The 18,616-nt window shown below is 43.8% G+C and overlaps 2 protein-coding genes across 6 annotated transcripts in view; one reads left to right on the forward strand and one right to left on the reverse strand.

Moving 5' to 3' along the window:
- Positions 1 to 18,616, reverse strand: part of LOC129017038 (unconventional myosin-XIX-like) — a 109,058-nt gene that overhangs the window by 66,326 nt on the left and 24,116 nt on the right. For 2 of the 5 annotated variants that reach the window (XM_063655590.1, XM_054457058.2), the window contains exon 2: positions 1,588 to 1,672. The exons of 1 other annotated variant lie outside the window; for it this stretch is intronic. The gene's annotated coding sequence lies outside the window, so the exon portion shown is untranslated. Of the gene's footprint in view, positions 1 to 1,587; positions 1,673 to 3,555; positions 4,364 to 18,616 lie in introns of those variants that run through there. 2 more of the 5 variants (XM_054457059.2, XM_063655597.1) reach the window with 2 other exon arrangements.
- LOC129017043 (gametogenetin-binding protein 2-like) overlaps positions 5,059 to 18,616 on the forward strand; it is a 33,949-nt gene continuing 20,391 nt past the window's right edge. The window contains exons 1-3 of the mRNA XM_054457081.2: positions 5,059 to 5,300; positions 14,347 to 14,427; positions 16,590 to 16,843. Coding sequence (XP_054313056.1) covers positions 5,208 to 5,300; positions 14,347 to 14,427; positions 16,590 to 16,843 — 428 coding nt within the window. The 5' untranslated portion in view covers positions 5,059 to 5,207. The remainder of the gene's footprint in view (positions 5,301 to 14,346; positions 14,428 to 16,589; positions 16,844 to 18,616) is intronic.

An 18,616-nucleotide genomic window follows, 5' to 3' on the forward strand; every position in this document is an offset into this window, starting at 1 on the left:
CTGGGATTACAGGCACGTGCCACTTCGCCCGGCTAATTTTTGTATTTTTAGTAGAGATGAGGTTTCACCATGTTGGCCAGGCCAGTCTCAAACTCCTGACCTCAAGTGATCTGCCCGCCTTGGTCTCCCAAAGTGCTGAGATTTAGGCATGAGCCACTGCATCTGGCCAGGTGTGTTTATTTTTGACAGATAAAACAGAACTTCCCAGTGTCAGCTCATGAAAAAGAAAACCCAATCCACAGATCCTCAGATTTAGGTCACTATGGTAATTTAAATAACATTCTGTGGCCATAGATTGTCTTACCACATAAAACTGTGGTTATTATAATGAAACAACAAAAGGTCTTCTAATCAACTATCATTTTCCTTGCAACTATCAATTTTTGAGGGCAGAGGAGAGGGAAAGATAACAAAGTGAGGAGTAAGAAGAACATAATCTGTCCAGGACCTCAGCCTATCTATGCCCTTCAGAAAGTGACTCACTCCCATAATATTAATTTTTTTTTTTTTTTTTTGAGATGCAGTCTTGCTCTGTTGCCCAGGTTAGAGGGCAGTAGCACGATCTCCTGCCTCTGCCTCCCGAATAGCTGGGACTACAGGTGCCCGCCACCAGGCCCGGCTAATTTTCTGTATTTTTATTAGAGACGGGGTTTCACCGTTAGCCAGCATGGTCTGGATCTCCTGACCTCATGATCCGCCCGCCTCGGCCTCCCAAAGTGCTGGGATTACAGGTGCAAGTCACCGCACCCGGCCAATTTTAATTTTACACAATTATAAACTGGGGATGTCTACTACACGTGCCCCAATAGCTCTTGTGTGCCGAAGATGACAATCAGTTTTATTTTTATTGAGCATAAATGTCCAATGTATCTATATAAATCATACAAGAACCTTATGTTGTTCCCTAGGAGTTTAAATATAGTCCATGAAGCTAAAAAATAATAAGGAATACCTTGGTACTATTCATTTTTTTAAAACCTAGGTAGCCTGAAGAACAGATAGATCTCATTTATGCCTGCATTTTGTGGCTAGCTTCTCACACATTTGGACCTAAGAAAAAGAATGGTATTTTGCTGATAATTTATTACAGCTCCATCCCTCCAACTGTTCTTTATTAGGTACCAGCAAAATGTGTTCTGCTGTTGATTGCCTTTGCTTTCCTGGCCTTTCAAATCCTTTGAACTTGCATTTCACAATGCCAATATCAAAATGAAATAATAGGCAACAGACAACTGTCTTTTAATGTAGCAATTATATATTTCGTCAATTAGAGGTTTGCTCTAAAAGCAGATACTTTTCATTTTAAAGTACATAGGATAATACTCAAGAAATATTTGCTGCAGTACTAGTGGTTATGACTAAAAACAGAGCAATAGTGAAAATAAAAATAAGTGCCTACTCTAAAACCAGGAAGATGCACAGTGAAAACTTTGAAAAATTATTTTGCCATGAAATAATTTTCTAAGCGTTTTCCTTGGGATATTGATTTTATTGTATCGATTGTAGTATATTGTATTGTACTGTATTAGATTAGATTGGATTGGATTTATAGCACCCAGGCTACCTCTTTGAGACACAGCAACTTACCTAGCAAATCCGCCTTTTTCGCCTTTAAGAATACGTTTTCATTGAATTCCTATTTGTCCAAAGATACTAAGTATGCTCAGTGGACCTAAGAGACAAACCCAAATTAGGGAAAGTAAGCTCAGATGGTAAGAGACTTTTGGGATTTCATTTTATTATGTTTTATATATGTGTTTTAATACCTTTTCATAGATTTAAATCCCCAGGGTGAATACTCCCTTCTTTGTTAGTACCTGGCGTGTGTTCAGTAGTCAAAGTAATTAAAATTAGCACCTATATAATGAGCTTGTCATTTTTAATGTTCTTTATCAACCAGAATCCTAATGAAATCTAAAAGGTTTAGGCCGGGCACGTTGGCTCACGCCTGTAATCCCAGCACTTTGGGAGGCCGAGGCAGGCGGATCAAGAGGTCAGAAGATCAAGACCATCCTGGCTAACACGGTGAAACCCCGTCTCTAATAAAAATACAAGAAATTAGCCGGGCGTGGTGGCATGTGCCCTGTAGTCCCAGCTACTCGGGAGGCTGAGGTAGGAGAATGGCATGAACCTGGGAGACGGAGCTTGCAGTGAGCCGAGATAGCCCCACTGCACTCCAGCCTGGGCGACAGAGCGAGACTCCGTCTCAAAAAAAAAAAAGGTTTAAAGTGGGTACATTAATTGATGTACCACTATAGGAGCACCTCTAGATACTGAAGGCCACAGTATCTTGGCTCACTGCAACTTCCGCCTTCCCAGTTCAAGCGATTCTTCTGCCTCAGCCTCCCGAGTAGCTGGGATTAAAGGTGCTCGCCACCACGCCCAGCTGATTTTTGTATTTTTAGTAGAGACGGGGTTTCTCCATGTTGCCTAGACTGGTCTCGAACTCCTGACCTCAAGTGATCTGCCCGCCTTGGCTTCCCAAAGTCTTGGGATTACAGGTGTTAGCCGCCGCCCCCGTCCTGGTTTGTTTGGTTTTGTTTTTTACATAAAACGCAAGATTCTCTAAAAATGTCCAAATTTTGGCTATGTATATGAACATCATACATACGTATTAGATTCAAGCTAATACATTCTTCTACTCTGCTAACATGGCCAGAAGACATAAAAAAAATTTTTTTTTTGAGACGTAGTTTCGCTCTTGTCGCCCAGGCTGGAGCACAATGGCGCGATCTCGGATCATTGCAACCTCTGCCTCCCAGGTTCAAGCGATTCTCTTGCCTCAGCCTCCCGAGTAGCTGGGATAACAGGCGTGCGCCACCACGCTCGGCTAATTTTGTATTTTTAGTAGAGACTGGGTTTCACCATGTTGGTCAGGCCAGTCTCGAACTCTTGACCTCAAGTAATCCACCCACCTCGCCTCCCAAAGTGCTGGGATTACCGGCGTGAGCCATGGCTCCTGGCCCAGAAGACATAAATATTTGCCGGGTAATCACACCTTCAGGAATGAACAATGGTTCTTCGTTTCTTATGTCACACCGACCCTAACAATGACCACACAATGTACTAAGTCAACATGGCTAAGGGTGCACTATGGGTTTTCTGTTGTGACTCTCTAAGACTCCATGTGATAACCAAAATACTTTGTTTTGAGATGGAGTTTCGCTCTTGTTGCCCAGGCTGCCGTGCAATGGCGCGATCTGGGCTCACTGCAACCTCCGCCTCCCGGGTTCAAGTGATTCTCCTGTCTCAGCCTCCCTAGTAGCTGGGATTACAAGTACATGCCACCACGCCCGGTTAATTTTTGTATTTTTAGTAGAGACGGGGGTTTCATCATATTGGTCAGGCTGGTCTCGAACTCCTGACCTCAGGTGATCCACCCACCTCGGCCTCCCAAAGTTCTGGGATTACAGGCGTGAGTCACCATGCCCGACCCAAAATACTTTGTTTAAAGGTATCACAGCTCCAGCCTATTCTACCAGGAAATAGAGCAGTAAATTCATCTGTCCTTCAGATCACCAGGACTTTTACAGGCTAAATATCTTCACGACAGACCTCCAAAACCTTCAAGGTCAGAACTGAACGCACGGTGGCGAGAGGAACTGTCTTCACATCAGCTCTGCTTCCTCGGAGACGGCCAGAGGGAAAGGCCGTCGGCCAGTGCCAGTACTTCGCCCAAGAGAGTACCTGCTCACATTAACCCAGCCCAAGAAGTTCCTTTGGCCAAGACGCACACACACACCGCTGTCCGGTTTTCTATTTCCTTCCAGTGTAACGACAACCACAAGCTGTCAGCACTTCACTATTTGCGGTCCCTTCAGCGGGATCGGGATGCAGCTACGCAGCGGGCCCCTGGCGAGCCGCGGTGTCAGGGCCCTTTTCTCCTCTTCCCGCCGTGGGACGCGAATTCAGTGGCGTCAAGGGCCAAGAGCCAGACCTGAGTTTGTCTCTCACCCCCCGATGCTCGTCTCCCTTTTCTCACTGCCTTCCGCCCCCTCTGATCTCGACTTCTCGCAACCTATCCAGGTCCTCTCTGGGCCTCTGCCCTGAGTCAGCCCCGAATCAGACGGGCTTGACTTGCTGAAGGAATTCCCCTTCGAGAGGAGGCAGATTCCCCTCTACATAGACGACACCCTGATGTCGAGGGGCTTGCCCCTCGTCTCTGGGGAAGCCTTCCCGGCCCGCGGCTGGGGCCTGAGGTTGGGCCGATCACCCCTCCTACCAGTCCTAGTTCGGGTCTAGCGGAATGGCTGGGCTTCAAGGAGGGCGCCGGGCCCACGGGCGGGACGGCCAGGGCGGCCCCGCACCCTCTGGGCGCAGATTTCTCCATCGGGGTCCCTAGCGCGGCCGGCCCCAGTCTCGCGAGAGGACGTGGGCCCCGCCCGGCGCCCGACCCCGCCCGGCCCCACCTTCCCCTTGTCTCCCGCCCTCCCTCTTCCACTCCCCGCGGCGCGAGCGGCTGACTGCCCGGATAGGAAACGGCATTCGGAGCTGCGCTCCCGCCCAGGCCGGCCCTGACACGGGCCTCGTCAGCCAGTAACAGGGAGCAGAGGTGGGAGTTAGCGAGGCTACCACGAAAACAGTGAAGGTCGGAACCGACAGCCTCCTCCGAGAAGGGTGAGGACAGGGTCTGACCCTCCCCCTTCCCTGGACTCCGCAGAGCCGCTGCGGGGTCGACCCCTCCCAGGGGCGGGGTCGCGCTGGGCAACTGCAGTCCTGGAGCCGACTGGGCGGGGTGCGCCCAGAAGCGGGGAGAACAGGTCAGCTGGGGGCAGAGAGCACACGGGCGGCGGGCGGCGGGGAGCAGGCTGCGAGGCCCAGGCCAGGGGTGGGGTCCTGGGGCCGGGACTCCTGCGGCGGGCGGGGAAGCCCCCGGCAGGCGGGTCCCTTCCGCCTCTCCTTTGGACCCTGACTAGAGGCCGGCGGGCGGGCGGGCGGGAGAGAGGGAGGGAGCGCGGCGCGAGGGGGGCGGGTCCCGGTGGCGCTGGGCGCTGATTGGCTGAGCGCGTGTGGAATCGGGTGATGGGAAACGCAGCCCGGCTCTCCCGTCCCCTCCCGCTCCGCTCCCTGCTCCCCGTGGCGAATGTGCTGCGCGGCGGCGGGTGCTTACGCTCGCGGGGTTTGGCTGTGGCAGGCAGGAGCTGGAAGGAGGCGGCGGCGGCAGCTGGGAGGAGGTGGTGACGGTGGCAACGGCAGCGTCGGGGACGATGGCGCGACTGGTGGCAGTGTGCAGGGACGGGGAGGAGGAGTTCCCCTTCGAGAGGAGGCAGATTCCCCTCTACATAGACGACACTCTCACGGTGAGCGGGCCGGGCCGGGCTGGGCCAGCCGCTCCCCTGGCAGCTGTTTCCCCTCCTCCCCCTCCCCCAGGCCGAGCGCTGCGCACTGGAGAAAGAGTGTGTTGCAACTCCTAGGCGAGGCCTTCTCTTCAGCAGGCCCCACAAACTCGCCTTTGCAGTGGGTGGCTCGGTAACCTCTGTCGGCCCCAAGCCTAGAGCTCCGTACGCACTCCCTCTCTCCAGATTTTCCTTCTTTTGGAACCTTCTTCCTTGACCCTTTCCCTTTAGGAGACGCTGCTTTTGCCAAAGCACACGTCTCAGAGAGGGGTTGAAGGATCTTGAGCGTTTAGGGCCTACCCCATACAGAAACCACCTACCCTCGGGGAGGCTTAATTACCTGGAAATGTCGCAGCTGCACTGCTACCTGTGTATTTTTTGTTTTAATACTGGTAGCTCTCACCACGTAAGCTTAGTTATTGGGGGCAGAGTGACATACTCGTGCACAGTCAAGATTCCACTAAAATGGTTTAATTTCGTTGTAAATAGTCTCGTATTGCCTAATGCATTAAAACTCTTGAAACGATTGTACTGCTAGGCCCTGTCTCTTCAAAACGGGCTTTCTTGGCATTATTTAGTTTACAGGTGGAGTTTTTTTTTTTTTTTTTTTTTAAAGGAAGTCAAATTATTGAATGTGTAAGAGTACTATAAAAAACTGATTGCTCATCTTGAGTGTCAAGACCCAGTTCCGGGTACTTTATTCTTTAGATTTGGTAATGTAGCATTACCGACCCTCTCTGCCCTATGTTGCTGTACTATTTCCTTTAAAAGGAAATGGCTGAAATTTGAATTGAATCTGAACAGGAAATGAGTGCAGTTGCTTGCCACTATTTCTTAAGAAGTGAAATTAACCTTTTCCGAATATCTTGAAATCTGCGTTTTGATGATGCTGAAGCTTTGGATTATACATTGCTTATTTCGATAAGGTACACCTAAGTCTCTTCATCTCATCAGTATTCTTTTGCTATCAAAGGCAGTTGATCAGTTTTGTTCCTCAATATTTTTTTTTTCAAATGTCTACCGAAGTTTTTTTCAAATTTTATGTAAAATGCAAGTCATTGTAGAGATGCCAGTCTATGCCTTTATGCTTGCCAATCTCAATTAAGACTTGATTGAGCTGCAGTACTTTAAAAAGGATTAGAGGAGCTATTGAATGACTTAATTTATTAGAAGTTTTTCAGTGACAGCATCTACGATTATTCAGGTGCATTTATTTTTCATGAAAAACGGTAGAATGATTTGTTCTGACATAAAGTAAATAGTGTTGATGCATTAGAAATTGTGTGTCTTGATTATGATTTCTGTACTTTTTGCATTAGAAGTATAATGGACTTGTATTTTTAAATAGTTGAAACTAGCACTGTGATCATATTAAACAATGCATTTCTCGGTTTGGACTCCAGATAGGGATTCATTTGTTGATATTTTCTTTCTTCTCTCCCCTGCCAACATAAACACTTTTCTGAAGCATATAGTTATGGTATCAGCCTTTAAGGTTTATTGTCCCACAATGGCTGTGGAGTTCAAAAAAAAAATTCAGTGAGTTTGGATATAAGATTATTATTTAATGAATAATCAACATAGGAAAGCATATCAAAACATAGGGAAAACCAACATAAATAGTCTTTAAAAGACATTAGTTCTTGGTATATTCACATAACCACCTTTGTGAATGCAACACGTTAATCTGTCATATAGCACTTTAAAATGGCCAACTTTTTAGGTGCTTTTATACTGTATTCTCTCCACAATGATGTGACTTTCCAAAATTTTCCACTGAAAAAGATGTAACCTTGCAATGTGGTTTAGTACGGAACTTACTTTGCACTGTATCTGGCGGTTGAATTTTGCTTTTTAATTATACTGTGGACTTGTGACTAAGGCAAATAAAACTTAAGCTCACTTAATTTAAATATCTCAAAATAACATTTAGGAAAAGGTGCAGTTTTTCTTTGCTTCAGAATGGGTTTTTATCACAAAGGAATGAGTGAGACATTTATTTGTGTTGGAACTTCTGCACAGTCATTGAATGCTGTGAGAATGTTAGTGAAAATTCTTGTCAAGGGAAACAAGTTTCTTTCAGGATATTCTGCCAAATACTATTGAAAGGGAGAATGCAGAGCAAAACACCTGTTGGGAGAGAAGGGGAAAAGGGAAGAGGGAAGGAAGATGCCCCATCAGAGTTTTATGCTCTGCACTGTTCCTTTGATAGATGGCAGTGCATGCATGAAGTTAACCTTAGGTTTTGTCTTTGTCCCTAGGGTCTGTAGGTAATGCACTGAGGAAACATTGTTTGAACTTATTTCAAATAGTAGTCTTAGGATTTTGATAGTAGCTAAATGTTGCAATATAGTTACAATGTTTACAGGCAGTTGCAGACTTTATCATTTTAGTTGGGATGCTGAAACTCTACCCTTAGTTAAACTGTCAGTTGTAACTTGGACTTGTAAAATGAAATTAACAAACTTGTATGTAAAGAAGTAGCCTTAGGCCGGGTTTGGTGGCTCACGCTTGTAATCCTAGCACTTTGGGAGGCTGAGGCAGGTGGATTACTGGAGGTCAGGAATTCGAGACCAGCCTGGCCAACATGGCAAAACCCCGTCTCTATTAAAAATACAAAAATTAGCCAGGCATAGTGGTGGGCGCCTGTAATCCCAGCTACTCAGGAGGCTGAGGCAGGAGAATCCCTTGAACCCGGGAGGTGGAGGTTGCGGTGAGCCGAGATCGCACCACTGCACTCCAGCCTGGGCAACAAGAGCAAGACTCTGTCTCAAAAAAAAAAAAAAAAAAAAAAGGTAGCCTTAGGCCCAGCGCTGTGGCTCACGCCTGTAATCCTAGCACTTTGGGAGGCCGAGGCCGGCGGATTGCCTGAGCTCAGGAGTTTGAGACCAGCCTGGGCAACGTAGTGAAAACCTGTCTCTACTGAAATACAAAAAAATCAGTGGGTGTGGTGGAGTGCGCCTGTAGACCCAGCTACTGATGAGGATGAGGCAAGAGAATTGATTGAACCCCCAGAGGCGGAGGTTGCAGTGAGCCGAGGTTGCGCCACTGCACTCCAGCCTGGGAGACAAAGTGAAACTGTTTCAAAAAAAAAAAAAAATAGCCTCTTCTTTTATGTGATATGTTGTATCCATGTTTAGAAGATTCCCATGGTAGTTCAGTGAGTTTGAACACTTGAGTATAGGATAGGGCTGATGTAGGTGTATTTGAGAAAATCCCAAATAAGTTGGTGGAATGGTGAAATATTTAAGAAAGTTTTATACTCTGGCTAAAATGTTGTTCAGTGTTACTACAATTATAAAATAACATATAATACAGATTTGATTTTAGAGAAGTCTGAAGAATTAAATTTTACTTATTTTTTTTTTTTTTGAGACAGAGTCTCGCTCTGTCGCCCAGGCTGGAGTACAGTGGCCTGATCTTGGCTCACTGCAACCTCTGCCTGTCGGGCTCAAGTGATTCTCCTGCCTCAGCCTCCTGAGTAGCTGGGATTACAAGTGTGCATCACCACGCCCAGCTAATTTTTTTGTATTTTTAGAAGAGATGGGGTTTCCCTATGTTGGCCAGGCTGGTCTCAAACTCCTGACCTCAGGTCATCTGTCCGCCTCGGCCTCCCAAAGTGCTGGGATTACAGGTGTGAGCCACCACACCCGGCCAAAATATATATTCCTTCTAAAATCTTGAAAAATAACTACAAAACAAATTACGCTTCATCATACTTCTCAGGGATAAGCAGCATTTGGTGTAATTTCAGTCCTAGACACACACATAGATACAGAGTTAATATATTGTTTTCTGTAACATTTTTTGTCCTTATTTATTTCACTAAATGTAATTTTGAAAACATTTTTTCTTGTCATTCTTAAACATTTTTAATGGCTGTGTAATATTCTGTTGTATGACATTCCGTAATTATTTTTCCACTGTTGGACATGGAGGTTCTAGTTTTTGCCATCAATAAACTGTAAGAACATAAATAATGCAAAAATCTTTGCATTAAAATGTTTTCTCAGGCTTTTGGAAGTGGAATTACTGGTTGGATCAAAGGATAAGAACCTTTTGTAAAGTTCCAGGTACATATTGTCAGATTGCTATGATATGTCTTTTTTTTCTCTTTTTTCTTTTTTTTTTGTTTGAGACGGAGTCTCACTGTGTCACCTAGGCTGGAGTGCAGTGGTGTGATCTTGGCTCACTGCAACCTCTGCCTTCCAGGTTCAGGTGATTCTTGGGCCTCAACCTCCTGAGTAGCTGGGATTACAGGCGCCCGCCACCATGCCCGGCTAGTTTTTGTATTTTTAGTAGAGACCAGGCTTCACCATTTTGGCCAGGCTGGTCTCAAACTCCTGACCTCAAGTGATCCACCTGCCTCGGCCTCCCAAAGTGGTGGGATTACAGGCGTGAGCCACTGCGCCCGGCCAGATTGTTACATTTCTGCATTGCAGTTTGCTCTCCTAGTTTAAACCAATCTAAATAGACTACTCTGATAAGAGTTTGGGGTTTTGTTTTTTTTTTTTTCTTTTTGTTCTTGTTTGCGTGTACAGCATTAATCTGATAAGAGTTCTTAATGTCTTACACTTTAAAAAAAATAATAAATGGTAGCGTATCCACTTGGGAATTAGATGTTTTGTAATTGTTAAAAGTTTAGCATTTAATGTTTCCTTTCAACTTTTAACAGTTAATTTTACTGAGGGTGATAGATGTTACAAATAGCTGTGTGGAGTAAAACCAAAATGACAGTGATTTTAATAAATGCAAACTTAGTATATTGTTGGTTAGAACTTGTGAGAATGCGCTGAAGACAGGTTTTTTTTGTGGTCAGAAGCAACCAGAACAGATACTTAAGAGTGAAAGTGGGTAATGGATTCAATAAACTTTATAAAGCAGTAATTGCAGCACAATGACTTGTTGTATTTGTGGCTAGCTATGGGTAGGGAACCTCTTCATGAAGCTGAATGCTAATGATGCCTTTATAAAACCACACCTGAAATAATTTACAGGACTGTCTTCCTTTAGGTAACCTAGAATCTCAAGATTAAGTTAAGGAAGTGGTTTTAAAGAATGAAGAACAAATTGTGCTACTAGCCTCTTTGCCTTCCCCTTTTTATTTTCATCTCTTAAAACACTGAACAGCATGTAATGATGGGCCAGAAAACAGTAAGGTAAAAAGCCATTGTCCTAAGTGTTTGAAAGGTGAGGACAGAGTATTTAGTTTGAGTGCATTGTCTCCAGCCAGAGTAGTGAGTAAATACAAGAGAAAATTTAGTAGTATGCAAGCTGATGAAACCAGGAAAGATAGAAATAGATTAGATCTTAGTATTTTTGGTACTAATTAGGTGAAAATGAAATGAATGGAAACGAGATTTGTTTTTAAAAATAACCCTGTTATTTATTGACTTTTTTTTTTTTTTTTGAGACGGAGTTTTGCTCTTGTCGCCCAGGCTGGCGTGCAATGGCACGATCTTGGCTCACCACAACCTCCGCCTTCTGGGTTCAAGTGATTCTCCTGTCTAAGCCTCCCAAGTAGCTAGGATTACAGGCATGTGCCACTATGGCTAATTTTTTGTATTTTTAGTACAGACAGAGTTTCTCCATGTTGGTCAGGCTGGTCTCGAACTCACGACCTCAGGTGATCCACCCGCCTCAGCCTCCCAGAGTGCTGGGATTATGGGCGTGAGCCACCGGCTTCTTTATTGACTTCTTAAAAAGAATTCCTAAATCAGGTATTATCCATATAATTAAAATATTTTAGGCTGGGCGCAGTGGCTCACGCCTGTAATCCCAGGACTTTTGGAGGCCTTGGAGAGTGGATCACCTGAGGTCAGGAGTTCGGGATCAGCCTGGCCAACATGGTGAAATCCTGTCTCTACTAAAAATACAAAAATTAGCTGGGCATGGTGGTACGCCTGTAATCCCAGCTACTTGGGAGAATTGCTTGAACCTGGGAGGCAGAGGCTGCAGTGAGTCGAGATTGAGCTACTGCACTCTAGCCTAGGCAACAAGAGTTGAGACCTTGTCTCAAGAAAAAAATTTTACAAATCAGCTCGCAGGTCTCAGTATTATTAGATATATTCTTTGATCTCCGTTTCAATTTTTAAAATAGTTGATCAGAATAGAAATACATACTGAGTCAGAATTTAGGATTTTGCCTAAGAACCAGGCTGGAGAGATTTTGATTTGGTTAAATAAGGAATATTCTTTGTTTCTTAAATTGATAGCTTTGATCTTTAAACAGTATAGATAATTGTCATTTTTTATTATGGCTATTGGTATGTGGTGAAATGGTGTATATTTGTATCAAGCAAGTGAAAATATAAATCAAGATATTAGTTACTTAAATGGTAGGTTTGGAGTGACCTGCAATATTCTGTTGAGTTACATGGTTCCAAAAGTTTATACCTTTTTAATGACTTGACAGGTAAATTTTTGTGTGTCTTAAACCTTTTGATGATTCCAGAAAATATGAGTTAATTGAACTATTAACTATTTTATTGCTTTTATTATAATAGTTTTCTGGACCAGGATTTCCAATACCAGGATTATTATTATTTTTTTAAATTTGAGTAGACCATGTTAATTAGAATAAATACAATAGGCAGTATGGATCATTAGATATTTTGCTCATTTCGGTCATCCTCACCAGATCATTTATAGCTACAGCATTTAGACCATTGACTTCAGTTTTGCTTTGTACTGTTGATAAAGTTAATGTATGAAAGTGCTTATAACAATGTCTAATACATATGAAGTGTCTTTATTATTACTTATTGCTACCCCCCTTTAGAGGTATTAATAAGAAGACTGAGAAGGAAAACTAGAAACAAGATGTCAGGGTTGATAAACCTGAAAATTAGATAATTGACATTTAGACATTTCATCTGTATGTATGGAAGAAAAAACTTTCAGAATGGTAAAAGCTATTGAAATGGGTCAGGCGCGGTGACTCACGCCTGTAATCCCAGCACTTTGGGAGGCCGAGGCAGGCAGATTGCCTGAGCTCGGGAGTTTGAAACCAGCCTCGGCAACATGGCAAAACTCTGTTTCTACTAAAAATACAAAAAATTAAGCATGTTTGGTGGCAGGTGCCTGTAATCCCAGCTACTCAGGAGGCTGAGGCAGGAGAATTGCTTGAACCTGGGAGGCGGAGGTTGCAGTGAGCCGAGATTGCGCCACTGCACTCCAGCCTGGGTGACAGAACAAGACTCTGTCTCAAAAAAAAAAAAAAAAAAAAAGCTATTGAAATGGAAGCATGTCTCTAAACATGGTATAGTGAATATAGAATTGGAAGCAAGGAGAATTAACTCTTCTCCTCCCGTAATATATAGTATATATGCATTGTAATACATTTGGGAAGTATAGGAACACATACAGAAAAAGTTGTCTTACTACCTAGAGATAGCCACATCTAATATGTTTTCTTTTTTTTGAAAGATAAAGTATACACACTGAAAATTTGAATTGTGTTGTACATGCAGTCTGGATTACGTTAGTATTTACATCATAGTCCATCCTTTAGTATCTATTTGTCTCTCTACTTCATATATCTCATATTCCTCCGTTATCAAATCAAGAAAAACTGTTAAATCTATTGCTTACGTTTGACTTAGCTGTTAATGAGGCCTCATTTTGTTGTTAGAACAAGCATGTTTTAAATTTCTCTAATATGGAAGGAAAGGAATGGTTACATCCATTAAAGAAGCAGGTCTTTGGTGCTGGTTAGGGAAGGGAGTGATCTTTTAAAGATCGCATTCAACTGGGTAGGGATATTTTGTTTTTGCCTTAAATGGGTGTTTTTGTCTTGACTTCACTCTTTGGTTTTGTAGGAGTTTGTGGTCCTTGTTATGTGGAAATGTGGAAACAGTTTGTCCTAGTACAATATGTTTGATCTTTAACAATGTTTTAGTTAAGATATACATGTGTTACTTTCATTGTTTTGAAGGCATATCTTTTTCCCCCACATTTTAATACCTGAAATCAGGATGCTGCTTTAATTTGATGACATCTTATAGTAAAAATGGCTTGTAGTGATACATAACTATGGTACTACTTAAAATCTCTGGTGTGACAACAGATCAGTAAAATGTACTAATTACACATTCCCATTATGTGACATACTGAAGCCTCCTTAAATTTCATATGCCTTCCTCTGGTAGTGAATTTTGATAATTGAATAAGTATATCAATGTGCTCTTTTTGTTCATAATTAGAGCAAACATTTACTATGTGCCAGGTAGGCACTGTTCTGGCCAGGCACAGTGGCTCACGCCTGTAATCCCAGTACTTTGGGAGGCTGAGGTCAGGGGTTCGAGACCAGCCTGGCCAACATGGTGAAACCCCATCTCTACTAAAAATACAAAAATTAGCTGGGCATGGTGGTGGGTTCCTGTAATCCTAGCTACTCGAGAGGCTGAGGCAGGAGAATTGCTTGAACCCAGGAGGTGGAGGTTGTGATGAGCCGAAATCATGCCACTGCACTCCAGCCTAGGTGACAGAGCAAGACTCCGTCTCAAAAAAAAAAAAAGGAAACCTGTCTTGTGTACTCGAATTTTTTTTGTTGTTGTTGTTGTTGTTGTTGTTGTTGTGACAGAGTTTCACTCTTGTCCAGGCTGGAGTGCAGCGATGCGATTTTGGCTCACTGCAACCTCCGCCTCCCAGGTTCAAGTGGTTCTCCTGGCTCAGCCTCCCAAGTAGCTAGGATTATAGGCATGCGCCACCAAACCCAGCTAATTTTATATATTTAGTAGAGACGGGGTTTCTCCGTGTTGGTCAGGCTGGTCTCGAACTCCCGACCTCAGGTGATCCGCCGCGCCCCCACCCCACCGGCCTCCCAAAGTGCTGGGATTATAGGTGCGAGCCACCGCACCGGGCCATGTACTTGGATTTAACAAAATTTTTTGGAGGGCTAGGGATGGGTGCAAATCTGGCTTTCACGGGTCTATTTCTGGAGTTTGTAGGCTGTATCCTGTTCTCAGAGGGATAAAATAATTGATTTCTGTTCTGTTTGCATTTTAAGATGGTGATGGAATTTCCTGACAATGTGTTAAATCTCGATGGACATCAGAATAATGGTGCACAGCTAAAGCAGTTCATTCAGGTAATAGTTTTTTCAATCAGTGTTTTTAATGGTGTATGTGTATTTTAAAGACTCATTTAAAATTTAGCTGTATTAATTTTATATAGGATTCTCTAGGTCTTAATATTGCACTGAAATTGCTCTTTCACCATTGCTGTAGTAAGCATGCCTAGTTATTTACCTGATTTATGTAATTGCCATGTGAAAAAGAATTGGTGGTGGTGTGTTAATATTTTACATGTCCATAAGACTTTAATTTTAAAACCAGGCCATCTTTCCTGGTTTTTAAAAGATAAGGTATATAATTTTTCATTAAAAACTTGTTGGTTTTCTGCTGTAGTAATTGTTTTCTTCAGACAAAATAATCCTATATTATGAACTTTCTGATGTTTAATTCCTGAGAAATATAGTACTTTATAAATATGCTTAAATGCAATATACAGTGGTCCCTCAGTATCCATGGGGGATAGTTCAAGGATCCCTATGCAAACCAAAATCCACAATGCTTATAGAAAATGGTGTAGTAAGGACTAGGCATGGTGGCTCATGCCTGTAATCCCAGCACTTTGGGAGGCCAAGGCAGGTGGATCGCTTGAGTTCAGTAGTTGGAGACCAGCCTGGGCAACATGGTAAAACCCTGTTTCTACAGAAAATGCAAGAAAGTTGGGCAGACATGGCGGCATGTGCCTGGGGTCCCAGCTACTCCGTAGGCTCAGGTGGGAGGATCTCTTGAGCCCAGGAGGCAGAGGTTGTAGTCAGCTGAGATCGCATCACTGCACTCCAGCCTGGGCAATAGAGTGAGACCTTGTCTCAGAAAAAATAAGATGTATATTTGCATGTAACCTCTGCACATCCTCCCATATACTTTAAAGCATATTTAGATTCCTAATAGTACCTAATACAACGTAAATGCTGTGTAAATAGTAGTTATACTGCATCTTTAGGGAATAATGACAAGGAAGAAAAGTCTGTACGTGTTTAGTATTTCCCATCAAATATTTTCAATTCTTGGTTGGTTAAATTCACAGATGTAGAACACATGGATATGGAGGGCTGACTGTAATTAAGATATTGGAAGACGACTTGTTAGTTTACTTCAGGACTCTTATTTCTACTTTTAGAGAAAACTTTGAATGGAAGGGTAATGGTAAATGTGAGAAAATGCTTCTTGGGAATTATCCTACTTTCCTATCTGTTTTTGGTAAATCTGAAAGTGTTAACTGCAGTTAACTATAACTTCATCAGGTAGAAGTTACTTACTAGAGTTTGCTCATTTCTCTGCAACAGTACCTGTCAGTTATTTTTCTACCTTGTCATAACCAGCAGATACAATTCATAAGCAGCAGCATGCTAGTTACTCACTTCCCTACATAAGGAAGATAGGCCATGTTTTCTCCCACTAATTCGTAATACATCTGTTCATGCCTCTGGATTGGGAATTGCTGCTCCACATGATTACCATCCTAACTTGACTCCTGTAGCTAAACATAGTGATAGTAAGTGTGTTGTTAAAAGTTGTAAAAACAAAACAAAAAAAAACAGGCCAGGCGTGGTGGCTCACGCCTGTAATCCCAGCACTTTGGGAGGCTGAGGCGGGTGGATCACAAGGTCAAGAGATCAAGACCATCCTTACCAACATGGTGAAACCCCATCTCTACTAAAAATACTAAAAGTAGCTGGGCGTGGTGGTGCACATCTGTAGTCCCAGCTACTCGGGAGGCTGAGGCAGGAGAATCGCTTGAACCCAGGAGGCAGAGGTTGCAGTGAGCTGAGATTGTGCTACTGCACTCCAGCCTGGTGAGAGAGTGAGATTCCATCTCAAAAAACAAAAACAAACAAACTAAAAAGAAAGGTACAGCTGTATTGTGCTTTTTTTGTGTGTGTGAGAGGACTGGCCTAATACTCACTGAACGAGCCCTACATTTCCAGATGCAGGACTGCTTTTTGGCATACTAAGCAGAGTTGTTTATATACCCTAGATTCTAGAGCAAGGGGGTTTGTGGCGCAAATTCCGTACAGCATGGACAAGGCTGACTACTTTGCCTTTCTGACTCAGTTGCAGGTAGAGCTGGTAAACCCTGGCCAGGTTGTACTTACTGCACAAGGATAGGAACCAGTAGTAGTGAAAGTATAATTTTACGTCTTTTTAAAGGACACTCCTTCATTTTCTTTCCCTCTTTCAGCGACATGGTATGCTTAAGCAACAGGATCTAAGTATTGCCATGGTGGTGACATCACGCGAAGTCCTGAGTGCACTTTCTCAGCTTGTCCCATGTGTTGGTTGTCGTCGCAGTGTGGAGCGCCTCTTTGCCCAGCTTGTAGAGTCTGGAAATCCTGCTCTTGAACCCCTAACAGTAGGGCCCAAGGGAGTGCTGTGTGTAACTGGAAGCTGCATGACTGATGCAAAGAAGCTTTATACATTATTTTATGTACATGGGTAAGTATAATCAATTAGGAGAAAACGGGTTTGTTAAAATTTAAAACAGCTTGGTGACAGTGGCAGCTTATTTTCTTGATGGAAAGATTGAGTCTAATTTAATAATTTTATTGAGTAAGTTGTATGTACCAGTGAATGTAAAGTTTCTGCTCTCCATGTGGGGAGAGGCAGACAGTAAGCAAATATTCAATTTGTCAGGGATGATAAGTTTGAAAAATCAGTAAGGGAGGTAGAGAATGGAGCGGGGGAAGAATTATTGTGGAGGGTGGTCAGAGAAGGCCTCCCTGATAAAATGACATTGAATATAGATTTGAATGAAGTGAGCAAGCGAATCTTGTAGAAAACTGGGGGAAGGCAGAGAAGGAACAGCTAGTGTAAAGGTTCTGAGGTTGGGGTTTTATTGGCATGTTTGAGGAATAGTAAGGAAGCCCTTGTGGCTGGAGCCAGATGAATGAAGGGAACAGTAATCAAAGATGGGGTCAGCAGAGTAATAAGGCCGGGCGCTGTGGCTCACGCCTGTAATCCCAGCACTTTGGGAGGTCAAGGCAGGCAGATCACGAGGTCTGGAGTTCGAGACCAGCCTGACCAACGTGGTGAAACCCCGTCTCTACTAAAAATACAAAAATTAGCTGGGCATGGTGGCAAGTGGCGGTAATCACAGCTATTCAGGAGGCTGAGGCAGGAGAATCACTTGAACCCAGGAGGCAGAGGTTGCAGTGAGCTGAGATCACGCCACTGCAGTCCAGCCAGGGCGACAGAGCGAGACTCCATTTCAAAAAGAAAAAAGGAAGAGTGGCTGGGCACGGTGGCTCACGCCTGTAATCCCAACACTTTGGGAGGCCGAGGCAGTAGGATTGCCTGAGCTCAGGAGTTCAAGACCAGCCTGGGCAACACGGTGAAACCGAGTCTCTACTAAAAATACAGAAAATTAGCCAGGAGTGGTGGCGGATCCCTGTAATCCCAGCTACTCAGGAGGCTGAGGCAGGAGAATCTCTTAAACCCGGGAGGCGGCAGTTGCAGTGAGCTGAGATCGCGCATTGCACTCCAGCCCGGGCAACAAGAGTAAAGCTCCATTTCAAAAAAAAAAAAAGGTAATAAAAGGTCCAGTCATATTTTTATTTTTTTCAGACAGAGTTTTGCTATTGTTGCCCAGGCTGGAGTGCAATGGCACGATCTCGGCTCACTGCAACCACTGCCTCCCGGGTTCAAGTGATTCTCCTGCCTCAGCCTCCCAAGTAGCTGGGATTACAGGTGCCCACTACCACGCTTGGCTTTTTTTTTTATTTTTTAGTAGAGACAGGGTTTCACTATGTTGGCCATGTTGGTCTTGAACTCCTGACCTCAGGCGATCTGCCCACCTCGGCCTCCCAAAGTGCTCGGATTATAGGCATGAGCCACCGTGCCTGGCTGAGGTCTTTTGTTTTTACTCTGAGTGAGGTGAGAAGCTTTGGGAAGGTTTTGAGCAGAAGAGTGGCATAGTCTGATGAAATTTGGTTTACTTTGACGTCTGTTTTGAGAATGAATGATGGCTGTGGAGGTAGTGAAAAATGGTTATAAAGGATCCTGGGTATATTTTGAGGAATGAGCCAATGGGATTTTTTGGATAGATCGGTTGTGAGGGAGGCCATCAAAGATGATTCTCAGATTTGTGATGTAAAGAATGGACAACAGGCCTTGCGTGGTTGCTCACACCTGTAATCCCAGCACTTTGGGAGGTCGGTGAGGGTGGATCACCAGAGGTCAGGAGTCTGAGACCAGCTTGGCCAACATGGT

The sequence above is a fragment of the Pongo pygmaeus genome, chromosome 19, assembly GCF_028885625.2.
Source record: "Pongo pygmaeus isolate AG05252 chromosome 19, NHGRI_mPonPyg2-v2.0_pri, whole genome shotgun sequence".
NCBI classification, from domain to species: domain Eukaryota; kingdom Metazoa; phylum Chordata; class Mammalia; order Primates; family Hominidae; genus Pongo; species Pongo pygmaeus.